Source organism: Sycon ciliatum, chromosome 13 (assembly GCF_964019385.1).
Source record: "Sycon ciliatum chromosome 13, ocSycCili1.1, whole genome shotgun sequence".
In the NCBI taxonomy this organism is placed as follows: domain Eukaryota; kingdom Metazoa; phylum Porifera; class Calcarea; order Leucosolenida; family Sycettidae; genus Sycon; species Sycon ciliatum.
Window position 1 is genome coordinate 8441027 of NC_088655.1, and position 23651 is coordinate 8464677.

The 23651-nt window shown below is 49.6% G+C and overlaps 3 protein-coding genes across 3 annotated transcripts in view; 2 read left to right on the forward strand and 1 right to left on the reverse strand.

The window, feature by feature from the left end:
- Positions 1-8273: 8273 nt before the first annotated feature.
- On the forward strand, positions 8274-9868 carry LOC135829145 (uncharacterized). Its single transcript, XM_065341550.1, has 2 exons — positions 8274-9396; positions 9483-9868. Exons 1-2 carry the CDS (start codon positions 8274-8276, stop codon positions 9866-9868), a joined length of 1509 nt encoding a protein of 502 aa, XP_065197622.1.
- A 4682-nt stretch (positions 9869-14550) lies between these two features.
- LOC135829146 (uncharacterized) lies at positions 14551-15372 on the forward strand. Its single transcript, XM_065341552.1, has one exon. The coding sequence runs from the start codon at positions 14551-14553 to the stop codon at positions 15370-15372; it is 822 nt and encodes a 273-aa protein (XP_065197624.1).
- Positions 15373-21524: 6152 nt separating this feature from the next.
- The window catches only part of LOC135829147 (ankyrin repeat, PH and SEC7 domain containing protein secG-like), a 238460-nt gene continuing 236333 nt past the window's right edge, over positions 21525-23651 (reverse strand). Inside the window, exons 11-12 of the mRNA XM_065341553.1 lie at positions 23474-23572; positions 21525-21629 (exon numbers count right to left, since the gene is read on the reverse strand). Coding sequence (XP_065197625.1) covers positions 21525-21629; positions 23474-23572 — 204 coding nt within the window. The remainder of the gene's footprint in view (positions 21630-23473; positions 23573-23651) is intronic.

A 23651-nucleotide genomic window follows, 5' to 3' on the forward strand; every position in this document is an offset into this window, starting at 1 on the left:
AACAAACAAACACCAAATTAAAGCTGTGTGGACCCTGGCTAGCGCCAGACGTTACTGAAGTAACGTCTTCTGCATAGCTACGGGAATTAATATTTATTTGTGCTGTTTCTTGCGGCACTCGCTTTTGTGTAGATTTGACCTTTTTTGCATGTCCGCGTGAGTACAGATTACACCATGCATTATTTTCTGTCACATGTTTTGCTTTGCGCATCTCGCTCAAGATGTTTGAACTGCGCCGCCTGGCCGATTTTCTTTGCTTGCTGTTTTCTTTGCCAATCAAGCGTGGGGACGATACGGTGTCGTCCTCCTTGGCTGTGTGTCCGGTACGGGGCCGGGTACGTCCGTCCCCAGCTCTCCGTTCTTTGTTCTTTTTGAATTAGATTCTTCAATGGTGTTTTGAGAACATGTTTGGTAATACAGTATTCTAAATAGATCGATGCCTCCAATGGTTGTGTCTAATGTCAGTGTGCGTTTGCGAGGGAACCGGTGAAACATTTGGTCCTTCGAGCTGGATCCGACAAGTTTCGACTGGTAGTGTCAGCGGTGGTAATGGCGTTTCCGCCACCACCAGAGTTGCCCGGAATGGTAAAGCGAGCGCAAGTGATGGCGTTCGCTGTGCAGCAAGTTTCAGCGGAGGTGTTTGGTCTCCACCCCGACAACTACTCGTCATGGAAACGACTAGTAAGATTGATGGCCTGGTGCTACCGTTTCATCAACCGGTGTCGTCGACGTCATTTTAGCACGAGAGGGGATCCGGAAGCAGCAGTTACAGCAGTCGACTCTGTGGAGCTGAAGTCTGAGGAGCTCCAGCGTGCCGAATGTCACTGGTATGCGATTGCACAAGCAGAGAGCTATCCCGCTTCGTATCGGCAGCTGACGTCAGGGAAGTCCCTTGCAGCGAATGACCCGCTGCTACGGCTGAATTCAGTGCTCGACAAGGACTGCCTGTGTGTGCTACGCGTTGGAGGTCATCTGAAGACTGCCAGCCACTTGCCTGAGCATACCCGGCATCCGATAATCTTGCCCCAGCACCATCGCATTACTCAGTTGATAGTCGACACCGAAGATCGCAAGTGTGATCACAGTTTGGGCCCAAACCACCTCTTGGCAAACCTGATGCTGCGGTTTTGGATCATCCGTGGCAAGGTTGTCGTGCAATCTCACCGTGCACACTGCGTGCTCTGCAAGAAGAAGTGGGCCACTGTGGCTTTGCAGCAGATAGCACCGCTCCTGCTATTCCGAACAGCTCGTCAGGGAAGCCGCTGCTACGGCTGAATCCAGTGCTCGACAAGGACTACCCGTGTGTGCTACGCGTTGGAGGTCGTCTGAAGACTGCCAGCCACTTGCCTGAGCATACCCGGCATCCGATAATCTTGCCCCAGCACCATCGGATTACTCAGCTGAAAGTCGACGCCGAAGATCGCAAGTGTGACCACAGTGTGGGCCCAAACCACCTCTTGGCAAACCTTATGCTGCGGTTTTGGATCATCCATGGCAAGGTTGTCACACGATCTCACCGTGCACACTGCGTGCTCTGCAAGAAGAAGTGGGCCACTGTGGCTTTGCAGCAGATAGCACCGCTCCCGCTATTCCGAACAGCTCCACCGTACTGGGCATTTTCAAGAGTGGGAGTTGACTATGCCGGTCCGTTCCGGACAAAACAAGGACGTGGCAAGACCCAGCTCAAGGGGTACCTCTGTGTCTTCTCATTTTTGCAATCATGAGCCTGTTTTCGAGATGGCGTATGGCCTGGACAACGAGTCGTTTCTGCTAGGATTCACCCGTTTCTGCAAGTGCAGAGCCGTGCCAGCTGAGGTCGTGTCAGACAACGGGACGAACTTTTTCGGTGCAGAGCGCGAGCTAAGAAAAGCCGATCAAGCGCTAGGTTCTAATGAAGTGGCCGCAAGTATCGCCAGCCAAGGAGTTCACTGGCGCTTCAATCCACCTCTCGCTCCGCACTTTGGCGGCGTATTTGAGTGTGTGGGGTCAAGGCAGCAAAGCGCGCAATGATGGCAACTCTGTCCAAGGCCAATCTCACTGATGAGGAACTTGTAACTGCCATGGTGGGTGCGAAAGGCCTACTCAACTCGCACCCGTTGACCGCTGTCCGGATTGACGTGGATGATGCCGCACCGCTAACACCGATGCACTTCCTAGATGGACAGTGCGAGCTGACTCCGCCACTCGAAGAAGTCGCTGAGTTGCACCCGCAGCGTCGTTGGCGGCTCCTCCAACAGCTCCTACGCGAGGTATGGCGGTGATGGCTTCGAGAAATAGTGCCTCGGCTGAATGTGCTTCAGCTTCAGCAATGGTCTCGACGCAGCCGCAACATCAAGTCAGGTAACATTGTCCTCTGCATTGTGGCTTGCCGCCAGTGACTATCCAGATATGTTGATTTTATTGTATGCTTTTTCTCATAGGTTTGACAGATTGGTGCCGTAGTGTACTCCAGTCGGCTTCGCTCGAGCTTTGTTGCGGTCGTTAATGAAATTACTTGTTTCTGTACTCCAAGCATCCTCTGTAATATAATGGATATTGTCTCTCTCTTCCTCTGGCACGCACCAAATAATTCGGTAACGAGAGTAGCGCCGCCAACCATGCCCGATTTGTAGAGTGTGGTATAAAGTGTTTTCTTAACTGTATCTGGTCAGGCGTAGTTGTACAATCGAATATGCTCCAGCTTGTTGTAATTGTGCTATTTCTTTACACCTCTACAGGCAATGTTTGCAATTCCAGTACTTTATGCGGGGTAGGGTACTACACTAGTTCCGCTTCCAGTATATCCATTGTACAGCGTCGGTGCATTATTTGTGCGGCAGTGGATGAATCTACAAACTCGTGTAAGCAAAGCTATCTTTGTGAACGCGCGTATGGCACACTGTGTGCTGGTGGCATAACTGTGTTTCGGAATGAGTGTTCTCCGTGTTTAGAAGAGTATCTCTTTGTCGTTGTTACTCTAATCGTGTGGCACATACACACTACAATTCTACGAGTGCTAGTTTGAAAATACGTTACGAATTTGAGCAATTGTTACGTTGTACAGCAGGTACAAACAATTAATATTTACATACTCACCGGATTTCGTTTCGGAGTCCCCCGCTGTGACTCAGCTAATTTCTTTTTCGTTTGCCTTGTATTGTCTGACTAGGAGCGCTGCCACCCGTCGGGTGCAAGCACCCTTGGACAGAAGCACTTCACTTCACGACAAGTGTTCATTTTCGTTTTCCTCTTCTGCTTCTGTTGCACAGTTTGAACTTTGAATGTGTGCTTTTTTCGTACTCTGCTCTCGATCAAACTAGTCGCTGATCGATCTGCATAATTATTTATCTCCCGTTGCCATGACTGGCATTAGTACAGCGTTGCGTACTCACTCACTGCTTGGCACGCTTGCAGCGCGTCTTTCTTCTGTTGCAACCCAGTGCCTGCGTGCACGGTACGGCATTTGTGATGCCACATCAGCGTTGGTGTGTCGTTGTGCTTCGTTGTTGTTTTCTTTTCGCTGAGTGTGGTCGTTAAAACTGAGAAAGAACGGATCGTTGACAAGGCGTGGTTTTGATGTGCATACTATTGGTGTCGGGGTCCCAACGCATCCCAACACTCAACAGTATGCTATCAGTTATAGTTACATTACATTATATTACTGAAACGGAAAGCCATCTTTGTCTCCAACCAAAGCAACAACTCGCGGAGCAACCAAAGAACAACTAAACTGAAAGAAGAACCACATGGTTCAAAACCAATACACAAACCCGGCCTGTATCGCGTATGCCAGCGACACATGCATGAAAGCAAGTACAGAATGCAGAAAAGTAGGAAAAGTGCGTAGCGTTCACACCTGTATGCTAACCCGCACTACAACTCGCGTACTATACAAAGGACTAGTACTGCGCAGTAGGCACGCATTCAAATAAGCTGTAGACATGCATGCACTGCATAAATCTCCAAGTCCTTGTGCAAACTGTGCAGTGCTGCAAAGGTACAAGTAAATAAATATCAAACAAATATCAATGTGCAGGTCAGCGACATCCTCCCCACCAAAACCTAGTGCAGGTTTTACAAGTCCAACCATTGCCTGTCGCTATACGCTGGGCGAGCGGAGAAGGTAGCGGATCATCCCACTTGCCTTGTTCCTTCCAGGCCTCTTGCAGGAGGATCTTGCCTGTCAATACTGCGTGTGACACCGAGTCGAGCGGATCAAATGTCGCTGCTATGCACTTCAATAGGGTGTGCCTCGTCCATGTCTTCCAGAGTGGCAGTTGACACTGCATCGCTACATGAGAGGGAGAGTGTGTCGGCTGTCAAACACTAGGCGGTGCCGAGGGCATTGCCTGTAGCTGCTGAGGTGCTATGGCTGTTGCTGCTGCCACTGCTGCTGCCGCTGCTATTGTTGAAATCACTGCTACCATTGCTACTGTCATCATGAAGCAGGGTATGTTGTTTGTTGCCACACTTGCTGCAAGTAACACTACTATCACACATTCTCCGGCTGTGCCCTGTCCGCAGGCAACGATAGCAAAGGCCATTGGTTTGCGCATGCTCGCGCCGCTGAGCAACAGGCATTCTGTGGAGCTTGTTCTCATCATCCGCAGTGGACAGCGTGAAGCACTGTGCTGATGCACCCTCGGGCTCCCAGGCCATGGGTTTCTGGTCGGACCCAGAACGTACACCATGGGCTTCCTGATACGCTGTACCCAGTTCCGTGATCTCTTCCAACGTTTTCTCGCCGATCTTGTTTTCCAGCAAGTACGCACAGAGGTCAAGCGAGCATCCCTGGAGCACAAATTGGCGGACGATTGCCATGAACATCTCACTGTTCCCACTGCTCTGCTTCTGGCCCTGCGGCCCTCCAGATAGCGATGCCCACTCTTGCACCTGTTGCACTACATGGGCTACGTACCGGAAAAACGTGTCCTCCGTCTGCTGATGCAGAGACAAGAGCTCAGACCACGTCTTCTCGGCAGTCTTGAGTAAACTACGTGTCACTTGAACTTTAGCGCTTTCATAAGTTGTGACATAATCCAGCACCGGTTCAAGCTTTGTCCCCATCGCAGCCGAACGGAGGGCCAACAACCATGTCGATTTTCCGTAGCCATTTTGCTGAACAACAGCCTCAAATGTTATCAAATAATGCCGGATGTCCTGTTTGTCGGTGTATTTTGGCACGTCCAACTTGTGGGGGCGCTTCTGCGCGTCGTTACTGCCACTACCACTCGCAGCCTGGAGTTTTTCTATTTCTTTCCTACTGTCCAGCTCCTTCTCAGCGATTCTCTCTGCACGCTCTTGTGCTCTCTGGTCCCTATCGGTTGCTTCGGTTAGCTTGCGCTCCACGAAAGAGACCAGTGCCTCGCCAGAATACCCGTAATCCTTGCCAAGCTTTAGGTAACTCGTCTCCAGCTTCATCCATCCAAAAGCCTCAGCGCTTCCACCAGCACCAGGCGATTTCTCTTCGGCTTCGGACTCGGCCATGCTAAGCTAGCACTCTACGATGCACGATTCAAATTTTACTGGGTGGTAGCCAAATATTGGTGTCGGGGTCCCAACGCATCCCAACACTCAACAGTATACTATCAGTTATAGTTACATTACATTATATTACTGAAACGGAAAGCCATCTTTGTCTCCAACCAAAGCAACAACTCGCGGAGCAACCAAAGAACAACTAAACTGAAAAGAAGAACAACATGGTTCAAAACCAATACAAAAAACTCGGCCCGTATCGCGTATGCCAGCGACACGAGCATGAAAGCAAGTACAGAATGCAGAAAAGTAGCTTGCATGAAAAGTGCGAAGCGTTCACACCTGTATGCTAACCCGCGCTACAACTCGCGTACTATACAAAGGACTAGTACTGCACAGTAGGCACGCATTCAAATAAGCTGTAGACATGTACTGCATAAATCTCCAAGTCCTCGTACAAACTGTGCAGTGCTGAAAAGGTACAAATAAATAAATATCAAACAAATACCAATGAGCAGGTCAGCGACAATTACAGTGCGTATCGGTTAAAAGCGTGGTCGTGTAAAAGAGTATACTGCCTACAAGAATGAACTCTCATGTTTTTATAATCATAACATGGATTTCCTGTGCACATTTATTCTTACAAGCAATTTTATGATACAGTAGAATATATTGCTCCTGAGAATGGACTTTGTGTAGCAAAACATGCCAGATCAGTACAAAGTATATCGCCTGTAGTAATAACATCCGTCCAAAGCAGTTCTGATCTGACTCGCGTTGGGTCTGCAGGTTCAACTATTGTGGTCATGTAACTCATGTTGCATAGCCACATGGTAAGCCTATGTGACTGTGACCAGCCGCATGCACAGCAGCACTACCTTGTATGTACGATGATCTTCCTGCCTCTGCGCACATGCACATGATATATCACACTTGATTTATCGAGTGTAAGAAATATCGGAAATAAGAATAGAAAGTCGTTTTTCAAACACCCACACTATAACCCATACCTACTGTACTATTACGTATTAGTAGATTTTACCAGCACTACACTTTTCATAACCAGAAGTTCGCAAAAAACCAAGGTTGAATTTTTTAGGGAGGTGCACATGCCCCCCGTGCCCATCACGGGTGACACCCCTGTCCTTCGATCCGGATGGTGGACTTAGAGACAGAGCGAGCTGAGAGCGAACAGTGAGTTCGAAAAAGCAGGAGATTAAAAGGCATTCCACCAGCAAGGGATGAGGCAGAAGGCTTCGAATTCCCTTCGTTGGCAGCCAGGAAAACGGCAGATGCCAGGTCTGTAGGAAGCGCAGAATCAAGTAGGTCAGGTACTAGTAGTACATCCAGAGCAACATCGTTCTCACGACGACAAGCGAAGATTCAGGCCGCTGCGAAGACGTTACGGCTTGAAAAGGAATTTCTGGCAAAGAAATTCGAACAAGACAAAAGACTGGTGGAGCTGGAGTTGGCCGAGGACCTAGCTAGGCTCTCCGATGAGGAAAGTGTTCCAGACGACAGTAGCCAACATAGCTCCTCAACTACAAGTGTGCGCTCAAATCGTAGCGGTGCTCTCTCGATCTCCAACTGCACTTCTGGATATATGAACGCTGTGGATGAGCAGTCAGTGCAGGAAGTGGAGTCTGACAGCCGACGACGCAGTAACGTTAGTTTGAGCAATCACAGAGGAGATTGCGTCCAACCTGCAGTAACTGTCGTACCCCAGTCTGAGCTGACAAGACCTGCCAGGTCACCACCACAACATCCTGTACACCGTGTACAGGCCAAGCTTCCACCTATCATGAATGCTGCAGCCAGGAGCTTAAAGCCAGCAAAGGCTGGTGCAGCCAGTAGAACGCACCTTGACTCTGATGCGCCACACCGGTCTGTTATCGCACAGAATCCAGCCACCCATCCCCATGGTCCAGAGGATCCCACTGCATCTGCACGATACATTCAGAACTGGGTAAACAGTGTGCCACACAGTGCTGGGTATGTTGGTATTCTGCAGTTCCGGATAAAGCCGCTGGAACTGCCCAAATTTAATGGCCAACAGGAGAGCTATCTTCTATGGCGCCAGCGCTTCATGTGTCTCGTAGACGACGGTCTCATGTAAACAGAGGATTATTAGATGGCACGGCTGCGTGAGGCGCTGGATGGTGGGAAGGCTGAAGAACTTGTCAGTGGCATTCTGGACGGCCCTGGGGCATACAGTGCCGAGCTGAACGAGCTCGACCAGTGGTTTGGTGGCGACAACCGGGAGCTGGAACGCCAACAGCAGGAATTAATCGGCAGTCTCCGAATCTCTCGGGTGGATGACACAACAGCTTTGCAGCGACTCGCAGCGACTCGCAGCGACTCGCAGTGAAGCTGAGAAACGTCCTGCTTAAGCTGAAAATGACCAACGTCGCACCCGGACGCGAACTGTACATAGCAGTGTCTCAGAAGCTCCAAAGACGGATGCTGTCCCGATTCCTTGATCGGTATGATGACCATAGCTGGATGCGGAGGTGTTGTCTACCTGTCTGCTGAAGCAGGTGCACAGAGCACAGCAGGCGGATGCGCGCCCCGCACTGCCCAGAGAAGCCGCCACAGCATCTAACCGCAAGCCGTACGACGTCCACAGCAGCAGAGCGCCCAGCTCAGGTCGGCACGCAACCCAACATGCATTCCATGCCTCGAAGGGTAAGCCAGCGAAGACTCCCAATGCATGTTTCAAGTGTGATGGGAATCATCTCCTGAGCCAGTGCCCCGCCTTCACAGCAATGTCGGTACGAGAACGCTGTATTTGCTGCTTGCGACCCGGCCACCATAGCATGTCCTGTAGTGGGTCCACCTGCGCAAAGTGCAACGGCAAGCACCATGCACTGCTGCATTTCGACAAGTTCAGCAGCAACAAGCTTCAGCAGAAGCAGTCTAATAGCAGTAACATTCAGGGCAAGGTAGACGTTAGGGAGCACGTTCTGCATGTGTGCCGCCCGCAACCACGACGAACGTCTCTCCCTGCCATATCATTCATGACAGTTCCGGTCACAGTTCGCAACGGAAGTCAAGAAACCGTATGCAGAGCACTACTTGATCCTGCTGCCACCAGCGCGCATATCAAAGCCGCAGTGGCTGAAGCTATCGGCTTGACTGGAGATCCGGAACCGCTCCAAGTGACCACACTTGGTGGCAGCCAGATGGAAGCCATGCGCAGACGTACACCGGTGACCATTCAAAGTACAGACAGCAGCTTGACCCACCAGATCAGCGCTTGGGTTCTGCCATGCGTCACAGCCGACACCGTGGCAGTCGACTGGAGTCAACACCAAGATGCCTGGACGCATCTGCACGGCATACCATTCCCAACTATGGACACCTGCGACATTGGTCTGCTGATTGGTGTGGATGCTGCGCCACTCCACACAGCACTGGAAGAGCGACGAGGCCCCGATGATGCGCCGATTGCCCGTCGGACCCCGCTTGGTTGGGTTTGCTATGGCCCCACAGGTACAAGCACCAAGATATCCCAGTCTATCATCACGAACTGTGCCACTGCCGCTGTACGTTCAGAGATGACCTCCTCTGGCACAGAACCGCGTCTGGATGAGCTCGTCCTCAACCTATGGGACACTGTGTCCATCGGTGTTGTGAACGCTGACCAGCGATACCGCACACCAGCAGAACGTGAAGCGGAGGAACTGGCCACGGCTACCATGCACCATGATGGGCAGCGGTACGAAATCCGCCCTCCCTGGATCCGCCCAACTGGTCCGAACATCACATCAAACCGCGCTCAAGCTGAACAGCGCTTGAGAGGTCTAGAAAAGACCCTGTCAGCCAAGCCAGCGATCCAGGCAGAATATCACCGCGTCCTTGCAGCACATCTGGAGAAAGGGTACATCCGGACTGCACCTGAACTTAAGCCATCGCCGCCGCAGACTACCAGCACCAGTGGTACCTGTCACACTTCCCAATCGTCCGGGAGGACAAGACCACCAGCAAGATTTGTGTTGTGTTTGATGCCGCTGCTGTGTGGAAAGGTCGCAGCATCAACACAGAAATGCGCACGGGACCACGCCTACAGACCGACATCGTTCGCATCCTGTTTCGGTTCTCTGCTGAACCAGTAGCTAGCGTTGCCGACATCAGTGAGATGTTTATGCAAGTAGAGCTCAAAGAAGAAGATCAGCGGTTCACTCGGTTCCTATGGCGTGCCAGCGCAGACGATGATCTACAAGTGTATGAGTTTAACCGGTTGGTCTTCGGCCTAAGAGCATCACCCTATCTCCCCGACAAGGCTCTAATGCAAACTGCACAAGATTTCGCGACCGACTCGATGCGCAGCAACGACCTTCTCCAAGTGGTCGAGGAGAGCTTCTATGTCGACGAACTTCTGGACCCTTCCAGTCAGCTTCTGTGGCAATAGAAACAGACAAGTTTTCGAGTGCGGATGCAGTTTTAGGAGCTCCGCTCCTATCAGCCTTTCCGAGTCTGTAACTGTAACCTACAGGAGCTGTGACTTGTACTGCGGACTATGGCCACCAATGAGCATGTCGACCTGGCCCTTCTGACGTTCGACTGTCTACAAAACCTGGCCACCCGGACTGGCATCCCGAAAGCGGACTCCTTCTCACGGCCCGACCTGGTGGGAGCGCTCCGGAAGGAGGGGATTGGGTCCCACCCCATCCTGGAAGGTATGACCGGTATAGGACATGTCACGACTGCTTTGGCCGCATTGTCCTCGACAATAATGGACCTGAATAAAGAAATAGTGGCAATTAGGGTGGGAAGAGATGATGAAATTGCTTCCTTGAAGCTTGAAATTCAACAGCTGAGGCGGGAAATGGCTGACCTGCGAGATACTAGCGTACACACACAGCACGCCATGCCACACCAGTACAGCGACGTAGTACTAGGAACCGCCACACAAACTGCAAGTGCACGTGCGAGGCTCAGCACCACAACGGGCAGGTCTGTACCAACGTACGGTACACACGCCGGCAGTGGCAGCCTGCCAGGAGAACCGCGTGTGCCACAACCCAACACTACTACAAGTCGTAGTTCCAGCCCCGCAGCAGGCGTGCATGCATCCCGTAGGTCCAGCACTACTCCAAGTCGTAGCTCCAGCCCCGCAGCAGGCCTGGATGCATCCCGTAGGTCCACCGATACTGAACAACAAGTACATGAATGGCAGGAACACCAGGGCAGACGCACTCGAGCCGCCCAGAGACAAAGGCACGCGGCAGATACTAGTAGTCAGTCCCAGCTAGCTCAAAGCATAACAAGGCGGGTGGAAACATCCCGCTACACCAAGCCGGCTCGTGATAGCGAGCCGGCAGTAGACCTCACGGCATCACCCCGGGCCAAACGCAAAGTGTTTTACGTTGGCAACGTGCAGCCACACTGCTCCGCATCATCAATTGCTGAATGGTGCTCTGCCCGAGGAGTGCAGATTCAGGAAGGTGTCATATTTGCATCCAAGCACTTCAGAACTGCCTACGCACGGGTGACCATCGAGGCAGCTGATGAGAACACAGTCGGTGACAAAGGGTTCTGGCCGGATGCTCTTTCGCACACGGTTAGGCCCTGGCGTTTTGCCGCGGACAGTTTTGACACCAGCAATGCCAACCAGGCAAACAACGTCCTCTCCTCAGGCTCAGCATGATGGCGCGACCACAGCTGAATCCACTGGCTCGGCCCTACTTCCCCCCTTGCCAGGGTAAACTGACCTTGCTTTCCGTAAATTGCCGCTCAATCGTTAACAAATCTGCCGAACTGTCTGTCATTGCTGATTTCAACAAACCTGATGTCATCTGTCTAAATGAAACATGGCTAAATCCAAGCATAGCGCTCACCATCTCCGGTTATACCACATTTCGTCGCGACCGACCACCTCATGATAACAAATCCGGTACGGCAACCAGAGGATATGGTGGAGTTGCGATTCTTGTCCGGCAAAATCGCTTCGGAAGAGTCCAAGTTCGCGACGACCTTGCTCGTCCGACCTGTGAATCCGTATGGGTTGAGCTTCACCCAATCTTAGGCTCCCCGACACCCATCCTCGTCTGCTGTACCTACCGTCCGCCCTCAGTCAAAACCACGGAAATAGACCACTTCTGTGATATGCTAGCTAGTGCTTTGGTAACCGTTCCCATGTCATCGTACCATGTCATAATGGCTGGGGACTTCAACAGTAAGCACAAACGGTGGTGCCCATCGGATTTAACGTGTCCTGCTGGGGCGGCACTTTTTCTTTTCGCACCCTTACCTGCTTCGGTTTGGATCAGCTGGTGCAGAGTCCAACGCACACAACATCTTCCGGAACACAGTCATGTCTAGACCTTGTCTTCACGAACCAACCCCTGCTGGCGACGGACGTTCACACAGCTTGCGCTCTTGGCTCCTCGGACCATCTCATGGTTTCATGCCAGTTCGCCGTCTCATTGCCCTCGGATCCAGACCTGCCACTTCCTTCTCGCAAACCGTTCCCATATCGCTTCCGTCGAGTTCCCTCTCAGTGCTGGGACTCTATGAACGCTGATTTCTCCTGCCACGACTGGTCGTTTCTGCAACCAGAAGGCTCTCCAACTGTTGACGCCGCGGTAGATCACTTTGCAGCCGTCCTTGAACGAGGGTTCCAACAGCACCTCTCTAACTTTGCTATCGGCTACAACAACCGGAAACATTCCAACCCAACATCCTCGACATCTAGTCCCCCATGGGTGACACGGTCCCTCGTATCTGAAGTGAAGCGCAAGCGTGATCTTTTCAGCATCTACAAGAAATTCCCAACGCCGGTTAACCGGGAGGCTTACCGAGTTCAACGCAACTTCGTCAAGCACCTTTCTCGTACCTCACACCGCTCCTTTCTAAACTCTCTTTCTGCAACACTCTCCTCCCCCGATCGCCCATCACTCCACCAATTCATTCGCAACCAGTGCCGCGGGACCTCCCGCGCGCCAATCCAGTACCTGACGGACTCCCATGGCAACCGCCAGCACGATGTGAAGGCGATTGCAGACACACTGAACAAGCAGTTTGTTTCATCCGGCATTCCGGAAGATCCGAATTGGGTCATTCCATCGCTGTCCCCAGCCCCTGAACTTAGCGCACCACTCACACGCGTCGTTACCACGACTGCTACCGTCTGTAAGCACCTCAAACTCCTGAAGAATTGTAAGTCCCCTGGCGAAGATGGCATACCCAATGAGGTTCTCAAATGGCTTGCGCCATCTCTGTCCTATCCCTTGTGCCTGCTCTTTAACATGTCATATCGTACAGGAGTATTTCCGTCCGTCTGGAAATCTGCTGTTATCGTCCCGATCTATAAGAAAGGCCAACGCTCTCAGGCTGGCAACTACAGACCAATCTCTCTCCTTCCCGCTGTGTCCAAGGTCTGTGAACGTATATTCTTTGAGTCTCTGTACTGCCACGTCACCCCAGCGCTTTCACCATCTCAATCCGGTTTCTGCCGTGGAGACTCCACAACTTTCCAACTAACACGTCTAGTACAAGACATCTACACCCAGCGGAACCTCAGGCGGCATGTTGGCATCGTGTTCTTTGACCTAGCGAAAGCTTTCGACACCGTCTGGCATCGTGGTCTGCTTGAAAAGCTAGAGTCCGTCTTCTTGGTACACGGTCCAGCCCTGCAATGGCTCTCATCCTATCTTTCCTGCCGCCACCAGACTGTCAGAGTATCTACCTCCCTATCAGACCCATTACTAGTCGTGTCTGGGGTACCCCAGGGGTCCATACTTGGGCCGCTCCTATTTCTACTGTACGTTAATGACTTGCCAGCCCTTGTACCAAATGTAAGTCTTTTTGCTGACGACACTGCTCTGATGTGCTCCGACAGCTCGGCAGACAACCTCACGGCCTCCATGCAGTCCGGGGTCAACGCTACAGTAACATGGATGGAAACCTGGAAACTGAAGCCTAACCTCGCCAAAACCGAGGCCATGTTCTTCTCTCCCTCGCCCCCCACTCAACTTCTGTATTTTCCTGGTCTAAATAGTACACCTATTAAAGTTGTTAACGAGCACAAGCACCTGGGCGTTATTCTCGACCGCCAACTCTCCTGGTCTCCACAAGTCCAGTCTGTGTGCAAGCGTGCGAGTGCGTCCTTAGGTATGCTACAACCCCACTGCCAACACTTGAATGATAACTGCAGAAAATTGTTCTTTAAGTCGTACATTTTGCCTATATTTGACTATTGCGATATAGCTTGGTGCGGGTTGTCTCAGACTTTACTCCACAGACTGGAGGTACATCAACGCTTGCTTCTGAAAATTCTGTTTCGAAAAGACCAAACATTTGCCTCCCTTTGTCTTTATAAACTTGCTTCCACGCACCCTCTTCTTGCCCGACATCAGCAGCATCTTTGTATCCTTGTGCAAAAAATCTTCCTAGCCCAAGTCCCGAAACATATTGCCAAGTACAACTGGTTTGTTACCACTAGACCAACACGCAATGCCTTATCACTGCCCCGAGCTAGTTCCTCTCTGTTTTTGAAATCCCCTTTCTTCTCAGCATACTCCCTTTGGTCTAACCTGCCTACTAGCATTAAGACATGCCAGGATATCAGGAAATTCACAGTCCAGCTTTCCACACTGTCTCATCCGAAGTGATCCCATGTATTATTAATGTGCCTCCCTTTCTTTTTCTCTCCCTATCTCCTTTCCCTCTCTGACAGCATCTTTCTTTCTTTTTTTTCTTTTTTTCTTTTTTTTCCCTTTTAGCTTGCCGTGGTTGGCTATCACCTGACCTCTCATGTTTATTGGCAGTCTTCGGACGGGCCAGGAGATGTTGAATAAATAAATAAATAAATAAATAAATAGATGCCCAACAACAACTGACACAGCTACCACAGTCCGGTGGTTTCTAGCTTCGCAAGTGGCTAAGCAACTCTACCGAGGTGGTTGAGTCGGTGCCAGAAGCCGACAAAACCCCGCAGGTGTCCCTGGATGTCAACAGTAACCAGCACTGCACTCTACCATCGTCTAAGACCCTGGGCGTCATGTGGCTTGGACGTATTTTACCTTCCGATATAAGGCACCAGAGCCGTCCCAGCAATTAACCAAGCGATACGTTCTTCGGCAGATGGCAATGATCTTCGATCCAAGAGGTCAGCTCACACCGTTCACGATGCGTGCACGAGTACTGTTTCAGGAGGCATGTGTCGCTGGATATGGTTGGAACGAGCAGCTGAATGACGACGACACGGCCCGTTGGAAGCGCTGGCTATCAGAGTTACCCGAACTGGTACGGATCCACGCTGACCGATGTTTCAAGAACACCGATCCGGATCCAACCTGCGAGAAGACAGAAGTTCACACGTTCGTCGATGCATCGGATGCAGCTACAGCAGCAACCTGCTGCGTCCGTTCTGAATATCCAGACGGACGCGTGAAGGTGACACTGGCATATGCTAAGTCGCGGCCAACTCCCATCAAGAAGCTAAGTATCCCAAAGCCCGAGCTGAATGGAGCAGTCCTTGGAGTACAGCTAAGTAAAGAGCTGGAAGCAGCGCTGAAGATACCATTGACGGAGCACCGTTTCTGGACAGCCAGCCTCAATGTGTTGTACTGGCTGAGATCCCACAGCCGACGATTCAGCACAGATATCGGGGTAAAAATCTCGGAGATTCAACGTGCCACATCACCTCTGCAATGGCAACATGTGCCCGGTAAGATCAACCCGGCAGACCTATACACACGAGGAATGCCAGCAACCTCGCTAGCAACAAGCAGCACATGGTGGACAGGACCAGAGTTTCTGTCCAAGCCATCGACCGAGTGGCCGCAACGCGATATCACCGTCCCAAGCAAGTTTCTAGGAGAGACTAAGCGACACCAAGCGCTGACGTTTGTCGCCGAAGCCACGGTACCTAGACTGCGTCCCGAGAACTTTTCTTCTGCAACCGACTGAAGAGTGTCACGGCTTGGATATTCCGGTTCTCCTCAAACTGTCGAGGTGCGAAGAAGGGGGAAGAATCTGAGGGCAGTGATGCGGTCTCTCATGTAGCTGTGTCGTCGGCAGAGAATGTAGCAGTTCCCGAACTGTCGGCAACTGAAATACAGCGAGCAGAACGGCACTGGATCAGCATTGCCCAGAAGGAGTGTTACTTGGCCACTATTTCGACCTTGCAGCGGGAGCAAAGTGTTAGGCCCTTGGACCCTTTGCTCCGGCTCAATCCAGTCCTAGACACCGCTGAACGGCCATTTGTACTACCCGTTGGAGGCAGGCTGCAGCAGGCATCAGCAATGTCGGAAGGTACGAGGCAGCCACTTATACTGCCGTATCGGCATCCAGTATCTGACCTCATCATTGCCAATGAGGATCGCAAAACCCACCATGCGTCGACACGAATCATCTGTGGGCCAACCTGACAACTTCGTATTGGCTGATCAAAGGCAAACAAGCGATCAAATCGCATCGCCTGCGATGTAATGGCTGCATTCGGCAGTGGAGGAAGCCTGCAGACCAGCTCATGGGCCAACTTCCTGCCACTCGAGTTGCTATAACCAAGCAGGCCTTCCAGCATGTTGGAGTAGACTTTGCAGGCCCATTCCTAACCCGTCAAGGTCGTGGATACTCACAATTGAAGCGCTATCTCTGCCTCTTCACATGTCAGGAGACACGAGCATGCCATTTAGAGATGGCCTATAATGTGTTTTTGGCCGACTTTGTAAGCGCCGCGGAGCACCACGTCTAGTAGTGTCAGACAACGAAAGTGAGCTGCGTGATGCCCTTGAAGCTTTTGACCGAGGTCAAGTGGTCACCTGTACAGCGACAAAACAGCACACGTCGTGGATGTTCAACCCACCCCGGGCACCACACCATGGCGGCTCCTTCAAAGCGCTTGTCCGGTCAGCCAAGCCAGCAGTGTTCGCTATGCTGCATTCTGCTAACTTCACTGATGAAGAGCTGCACACTGCCTTCGTTCAGGCAGAGGCCTTGTTGAACAGCCGGCCACTGACCACAGTTGGATCAGATGCTGATGATCTCGTCCCGTTGATACCTCAGCACTTCCTCATTGGCCACATTCAGGTACAAACGGCCATAGAAGCGGCACTAGCTTCTACGACACCCGCACACCCGCAGAGACGGTGGAAAGCTGTGCAGGTTGCTGTGGATCACATCTGGCTACTTTGGTTGAAGGAATTTGTGCCCACGCTTAATATCCGACAACGTTGGAGAATGCGCAGACGGAACATAATGATTGGTGACATGGTATTGTACATGTCACAGGACACTGCCCGTGGAATGTGGCCTCTCGGCAAAGTGGTGGATGTTTTCCCCGGAGCAGACGGTCTCGTGCATGTGATGGATATCCTTGTCAAAGTCAAAACGTATCGGCGCCCGACCAACTTGCTGGTTCCACTTGAGGTAATGCCGGAGATGCCTGCCAAGTGAAATCTCTCTCTCTCACTCTCTCTCTCTCTTTTCTCTTTCTCCTGTTTACATCAATAATCTCTCTAATCTTAGTTCTTCTCTCATTGATCATTCTCCTTCCACCATGCCATTCGAGCAGGAAGGGGGATATGTGCAGCCTATATCCAGCCCACTGATTATGGTGCAGAGCCACTCCGTTCTTTGTGTATATCAGCACTGTTTGTTGTTCTGTTTTGCATTATCATACTACAACGCATTCGTTCCTCATGTTGTATTCACGTCAGCTGACGTCTGATGCGCGTAGTCGCGTACACTGTACTGCTTTCATTCCTTATGTTGTAATCACGTCTGATGCGTGTAGTCGTGTACACTGCTTTCACTTCTCATGTTGTATTCACGTCTGATGCGCGTAGTCGCGTACACTGCTTTCACTTCTCATGTTGTATTCACGTCTGATGCGCGTAGTCGCGTACACTGCTTTCGCGCGATCTTTTGATTTGAATGTTTTTTGAATCTCCGCTTCTGCTTCGAGAGAGGCAGAACTTGCCTTTGTACTGCAAGATGATTTCCAACAGGGTCAGTGTAAAACATTATAATACAGTCTTCTAAAACAACGAGTCGTGTGCTATCCGGAGGCATGTTCAAGTAAGAACAGTAGTGCCCATGCCCAAATTCATTCTTGATGTCCTTGTTGCTATTACCATTTCTGATGATGGGTATTTTATGACGGAAACAATAAAATATTTTCCTGATATGATTCTGCGTGAGCCAGTGTTGCTCACAATCCACTTTCACTAATGAAGGTGAGTGACGCATCCTACAGGTTCCTACATCTAGTAGTTGTTTGCTTTACAAAACCGTATTACGTTCTGTCCTAGGATTCCTATTTCATGTGCATTAGGCCATACCAGGTTATTTCTATGTTTCGCGTCACCGCGCACGTATCTTTTCAAATAGTTCATGTTGTGTTCGCCTGGTGCCATGCAGGAGTCCCTTGTGGGACAAGACAAAGACTGATTATCTACACTCGACTGATTATCTACGTCTGATGCTCGTAGTCGCGCACACTGCTTTCGCGCGATCTTTTGATTTGAATGTTTTGAATCTCCGCTTCTGCTTCAAGAGAGGTAGAACTTGCCTTTGTACTGCAAGATGATTTCCAGCAGAGTCAGAGTAAAACATTATAATACAGTCTTCTAAAACAACGAGTCGTGTGCAATCCGGAAGCATGTTCGAGTAAGAACATAATGGTCCTTCAGGGGCGTCACCGGACCCCTTTTACAGGGGTGCACACGAATTTTGTACAGGAAAACACGAAAAAGTTCGCTGATAGCAGGCCCGTCACACCGACTTTGGAGGTGGGGCGGCCATAGGGTACGGGGGCCTTCCCCGGGGAAAAATTTCAAAATCTAAAGCCAATTGCAAGCGTTCCCGGGCATTTGGTGCCATTTCAGTGTAACTGCAATGACAGATTTTTTGATTCTGCAACAAGCCAAGAAGACGCTACGATCGGGGACAAGAATTCTTCATTATCATCCCCCGGGAAAAAATTTCAAAAATTGAAGGCAATTGCAAGCATTTTCAGGCATTTTGTGCCATTTCAGTGTAACCAGTGTAAGTAGTGTAAGTAGTTTACGAGTCGTACCGCCTACTGCCTTAATGGTCATGTACATGCACTCGCTACATGCACTCACGCCGCGTCACGCGATCGCGGCTGCGCAGTACAACTAGTTTTAGTGCATGCAGTTTATTACAGTCGGGGACAACTACGTGATTATAGGCTCGACACAGGTTGTCTCGGGATGGGACGGGAAGTTTATTTGCCAGTTGGTGTGAGTGGGCATTACATCTTTGAAACGTACTACGGGTGGAGTGGCCCGTTTGGTCTTGGGGCTGCTGGGGTGGCAACATATTCTGTAGAAGGGGATGTGCATTTGGACAATGAATTTTGTACAGGAGGCAAAGGTAGGTTCCCTCACCAATTAGGCGATGGCCACCCCGTTGCACGGCAGTGATGCGAGCCAGATCGGTTTGTGTTGAGCTCAAACACATGACCATGCCATACTCCAGCACCGGGCGGACAAAGCGCTTGAAGATCACACAATGGCACCTGGAGTCCATCACTCGAGAGGGATTCCGGGGAAGCCGAGATGCTACGATCCTCAAATAGCCAACTTGGAAACATTTACCAGATTTCTTGAAGACATTGGACTTATGAGTAAGTTTGAGGTGACGCAAGAAAACTCATTATTGTTTTCCAGGCTAAAGAAGCTAAGGAAAACTGCTGGCTATGTTTACAGGACAAACCTCAGGCTCTTCAAGAATATTCTGAAAAGTTAAGGTTTTGAGAGTAATTTCAGTAACTTTTCCTCAGGTGATATACAAGGAAGAGCAAACAAGAGCAAATACAATGAATTATGAACTCGGATAGTGAGCCAATTCAATTATGGTGATGAAGGAGAAGGACATTTTAAGACAATCATCTGACTAACTGTCCACCAACCACCATTTTGTGGCACTCGCTGACTGTATAAGATCTGGTTACGTTGGTGGACAGTTAATCATAGCTTGTAACAGTTTGTCCTTCACCTTTTTCACCATAGTTTAAATGGCTCACCATCCGAGTTCAACTGATTTACACCCAAAACAGCGCAACCATAAACGGCGCGTGTTCATATTAGCACCCCCAGTACAGCGCGACCTAATGTGACACGGTGTCACTACAGCTCGTCTCATCTCTTGCACGCCCCATTTTGGCGCGACCAATTACGTTAACTTCCGAATATAAGCCAGCTCATTACACACGTGACCCATAATCTGCAGGCTCATGTTAGCAAGAGTGCATAACCAGTTTTATGTACTCTTGATGTTAGTATTACCATGGTGGATATATTGGTTTTATCGATTCTTGTCGGCTCTATCGAACACCAGTTTGTGAAGAAAGACTATGATGCCTTTGCTGGGTTAGAAATTTGTGGCACCGCACTGTTGACATCTGTAGATATCTGGCTGGTTTTATCAACATGAACTACTCACGTAGAGAAATTTCATGTTGTTTCTAGAGTGAAGAATCTTATCATCACCCTCTGGCAACTGCTCTCATCTCCGACTTCTCCCACAAATGAAGCGAAAAGGCAAAGTCTTCTCTCCCAAACTCTTTCAAAGCCACAAATCAATTTTACTGCGCTTGAAAGTACATGATTGCACTCGTATCCACTATCGGATGGAGTGTAAGGGCTAGAATACTGTCACTAATATTATTATTACGAAGTAGTGGTTGCGACTTCGGCGATGATTTGTAAGAAAGGTTTGCTCCCCACACCGGAGCTCGCGCGGTGTGGGGAGCAAACCTTTCTTACAAATATTATTATTATTATTATTATTATACGCATTCCCGCGTTGAAGTGTAGCAGCAGTATGCTGCGTCCACAGCTTCGCTTACGCTTATGCATGCATAAAAAATCGATAGCACTCGTTTTGCACTCTTAACGATCGATATGCGAGTTATCGGTATAATTGTTTCAGCCCTACTTATTATTTTCTTTTTCTGTTTTAATGACAATCCATTGAAGATTACCATTTTCGGAAAACCAAAAAATTTAACAGTGAACTGTTTTTTGAGACGATCATTGCTTGTTTTGAGTTGATCATTGCCTTCTAGAGTTGAATACAACCTATTTGTATCTGGACCTGTTAACGTCCATCCAGGCAATATCGCCATTTAATACTGAACTGGTGTTTTTGAGTCGATAAATGCTTTTTTTAGTTCATCATTGCTTTCTAGAGTTGATTATAAATTGGGTCCAGGCAATATCGCCCTTCAATACTGAACTGGCCATTTCGAGTTGATCATGATTTAAGTCTTTGACAAGTCGAGTGTCCATCTTTTGGGTTTGAGTGTAAATGAGTCGACCTGTATTGAGCGTGCGCGCTGACGGGGTGGTCTGTTTTGGGGATGTCCAGTTATGGGGATGGGGCTTTTGGGGGGCGCTGAAGTCAACGGCGCTGTTTTGGGTCGCGCTCATGTGGGGGCATACCGTTCAACTTTGCACACCTCATGAGACGTCATGACCTATACGGCAAAACGTAAGTCGTGTGGAAGAACTTGTTGTTGTACATAACTAGTCCATCACATTTACGTGATAGTGGAGTTAAGTAGGATATTGACGTTTCGGTTTGAGACAATTTGTCTTTGGTTAGCTTCCCCTTTCTATGTTTATTACATAAACTTGAGCTTCCCAAGTTGGGTGGTCAGGTGTTTTGCGTTGTCGAGTTGTAGTAAGGCCGGTATGTCCAAGAGTCTTACTAGTTTCGCCATCATCCAGTAACTTTAGGCATTTTTGTTGCCGTGGCGCGTAGCTCGTGCTGTTCTTCGTTGTGCTTTCCTTTGCACAACTCTGGCTCTGCTTTGGCTCTACTTGGAGCAGCTAGATGGCTCGCAGCTGAGCCAGCAAATGACTCCGCTTGGAGCAGGCGATTACGCCATAGGACACGGCCACTAGGGATCTTAACGAAGTCCTGTAAATTGCATAATATTCGCGCGGATAAATGTTCGCTATTTTTTGGCGAGAAGAGCGTAACGCGAATATTAACCATCGCGAAATCTAACTTCAACAATGGGTGTATGTAAGTGGCCCCAGTGCTTCACGAACTTTTGCCATCCCAAACTCGTTGGTTTTAAGAAATCACGAAAAATTAGTGACTCCGATATTGGGCGGTTTACGGTAGTCGTGCCGACTGCCAATTGCTACAATGACGCCACACATGGACCACAGCTTGGTCTGGTAGTGCTGAACATCAATGTGGGTGCCAATCCATAGAGAATGAAGAGAGTGTGCCGATTTGTCATAATGTGTTTTCCGGTCTACAGAGTCCACAGCGTCATCAGATGCAATTCAGTGCCGATCAAAACTAGCACGGTCGGAGAGCATGAACGACTGGAGGGACTGGCCGAACAACACTTGGGCGGAACTGCTGCCATTGGAGCGTGGAGTATTGCGCCACTCCAACAGGCCGCGTTGGAAGGAGTTTACATCCAGATCTCCATTCCGGGTCGTCTTCTCAATGAGCATTTTTGCTGCAGTTTCACTGCTGATTCCGCGTGACCGTTGGATTGAGGGTAGTGTGGGGTGGAAAAGCACTGGTCCACACCCCAACGCTTGCAGAACTCACGTCCACGGGAAGCGGCAAACTGCGGGCCTCCATCTGTAATACCTTGCGCGTTACGACAACATCTCAAAACCAACGGCCGAAGTGACAGATGATGTCATGGGAGGTAGCGGTACGGCCAATTCGAGCTACACATGGCCGGCTGGACAGATGGTCAGAATATTCCAGGAACTGCCAGCCTTGGCAGGAGAAGAGATCTGCGTAGGCATACTCCAATGGAAATGTCGGCTATGGCTCGTGCATCAATAGAGTTGGCCTTTGGTCATCAGACGTTGGAGCCGAGGGCTCTCAACCTGGTCCAGTGTTTAGGTGTTCAATATTGGTACAAGAGGCTGATGGTCAACAACTACATGAAACGACATGCCAGCAAGATAGGTGTGGCATTTTCGGATGGCCATCCATGCAGCGTCAACATATTTGTTTGCTTCTAGCTCATGCTAGGTGGTCACCCTCCATTTCTCACATGAAATTGTCTTCCATACGGTAGATTGGGAAGTTTAGCTCTGCTCCTCCTAACCAGCATTGGCTTCACGTGTTCCCGCTCATTACAAGTCAGCTATGGCTCCTCATTAGCCAGCTGCGGTCCATTGCTGGGTATTTCACTTCAAAACTATTATAAGTATATTGCGGGGATTCCCGAGCTAGTTGCAGGCAGCGGTGTGGCGTTGCTTTCCAGCTTGTTTAACATTAGCTTGGCAATACAAGTTACTCAAAGCAACGCACTGTCTCCCCAAAAGGTCGTTATTGTCTATGATAAGTTCGAAGGCATGAGGGATAGGGAAAGAACTTTAAAATATAACTTAAACCTCAAAAATACGCCCAACCCTCTGCTGCCAACGAGAGGAAATTCAAAAGCACAACACGGATGCCTGCAATGAACAAAAAACTGGTGCTACATTGGCATACCGGAGTGTTCTCCCCATGTGGATTGGTAGATTGGTTTTGTTCAGGACAAGAAAGTACACCACTGGAAATTCAACCAACCAAGTTTGACTGAGACTTCTTCATGCAGATTTACACAAACCACCATTATTGTACGGGTTACGCACAAAGACATGACTGATTGTGCTGTTCAACAATCTTACCCGCCACTGGAAGTGTAACATTGTGCAGGTGTACAAAATACCAAAGAATTCCAATCTAGTAGCCGGTTGCTTTACAGAATCATAATTGTGTTCGGTGCGATTTCACATGAAAATATACACCAAATCTCATCAAGACACTGGACTTATAAGTATTTTTGAGGTGACGCAAGGAACTCAATAGTGTTGTTTAGGCTGTTGAAGATAGTGAAAACTGTTGTTCTCCTTTGAAAATGTTCTCCAATTGTGCTTGTATTATTGTGCGTACAACAAATGAACATGAGACCTGGCACACATGCACCGGACTGGACCATGTACACCCGTATAATCTTTCTTTTCTGTACATACACTAACAAGGATGCACCAGGGATATCCTGACTTACATTATTCTTTGGGTCCAACGAATGTCCAGAATTAAGTAGATACTCTGCTACGGAAACATGACCATTCTCTGCTGCAATGTGTAATGGTGTGCTGTCAATCTGGAAGTAGCATGGTTGGTTGGTTGGTTGTGTTTATTAGAAGCATTGTTAATGAATACAAACCACGTACACACAAATA

Excerpts from the sequence above, each read along its gene's own strand:
- LOC135829146 (XM_065341552.1), top strand. The coding sequence starts at position 14,551 with ATGATCTTCGATCCAAGAGGTCAGCTCACACCGTTCACGATGCGTGCA.
- LOC135829145 (XM_065341550.1), top strand. The coding sequence starts at position 8,274 with ATGTCCTGTAGTGGGTCCACCTGCGCAAAGTGCAACGGCAAGCACCAT. Across the intron at positions 9,397-9,482 it reads GCAGACTACCAGCACCAGTG|GTCGCAGCATCAACACAGAA; the intron begins GTACCTGTCACA and ends CTGTGTGGAAAG.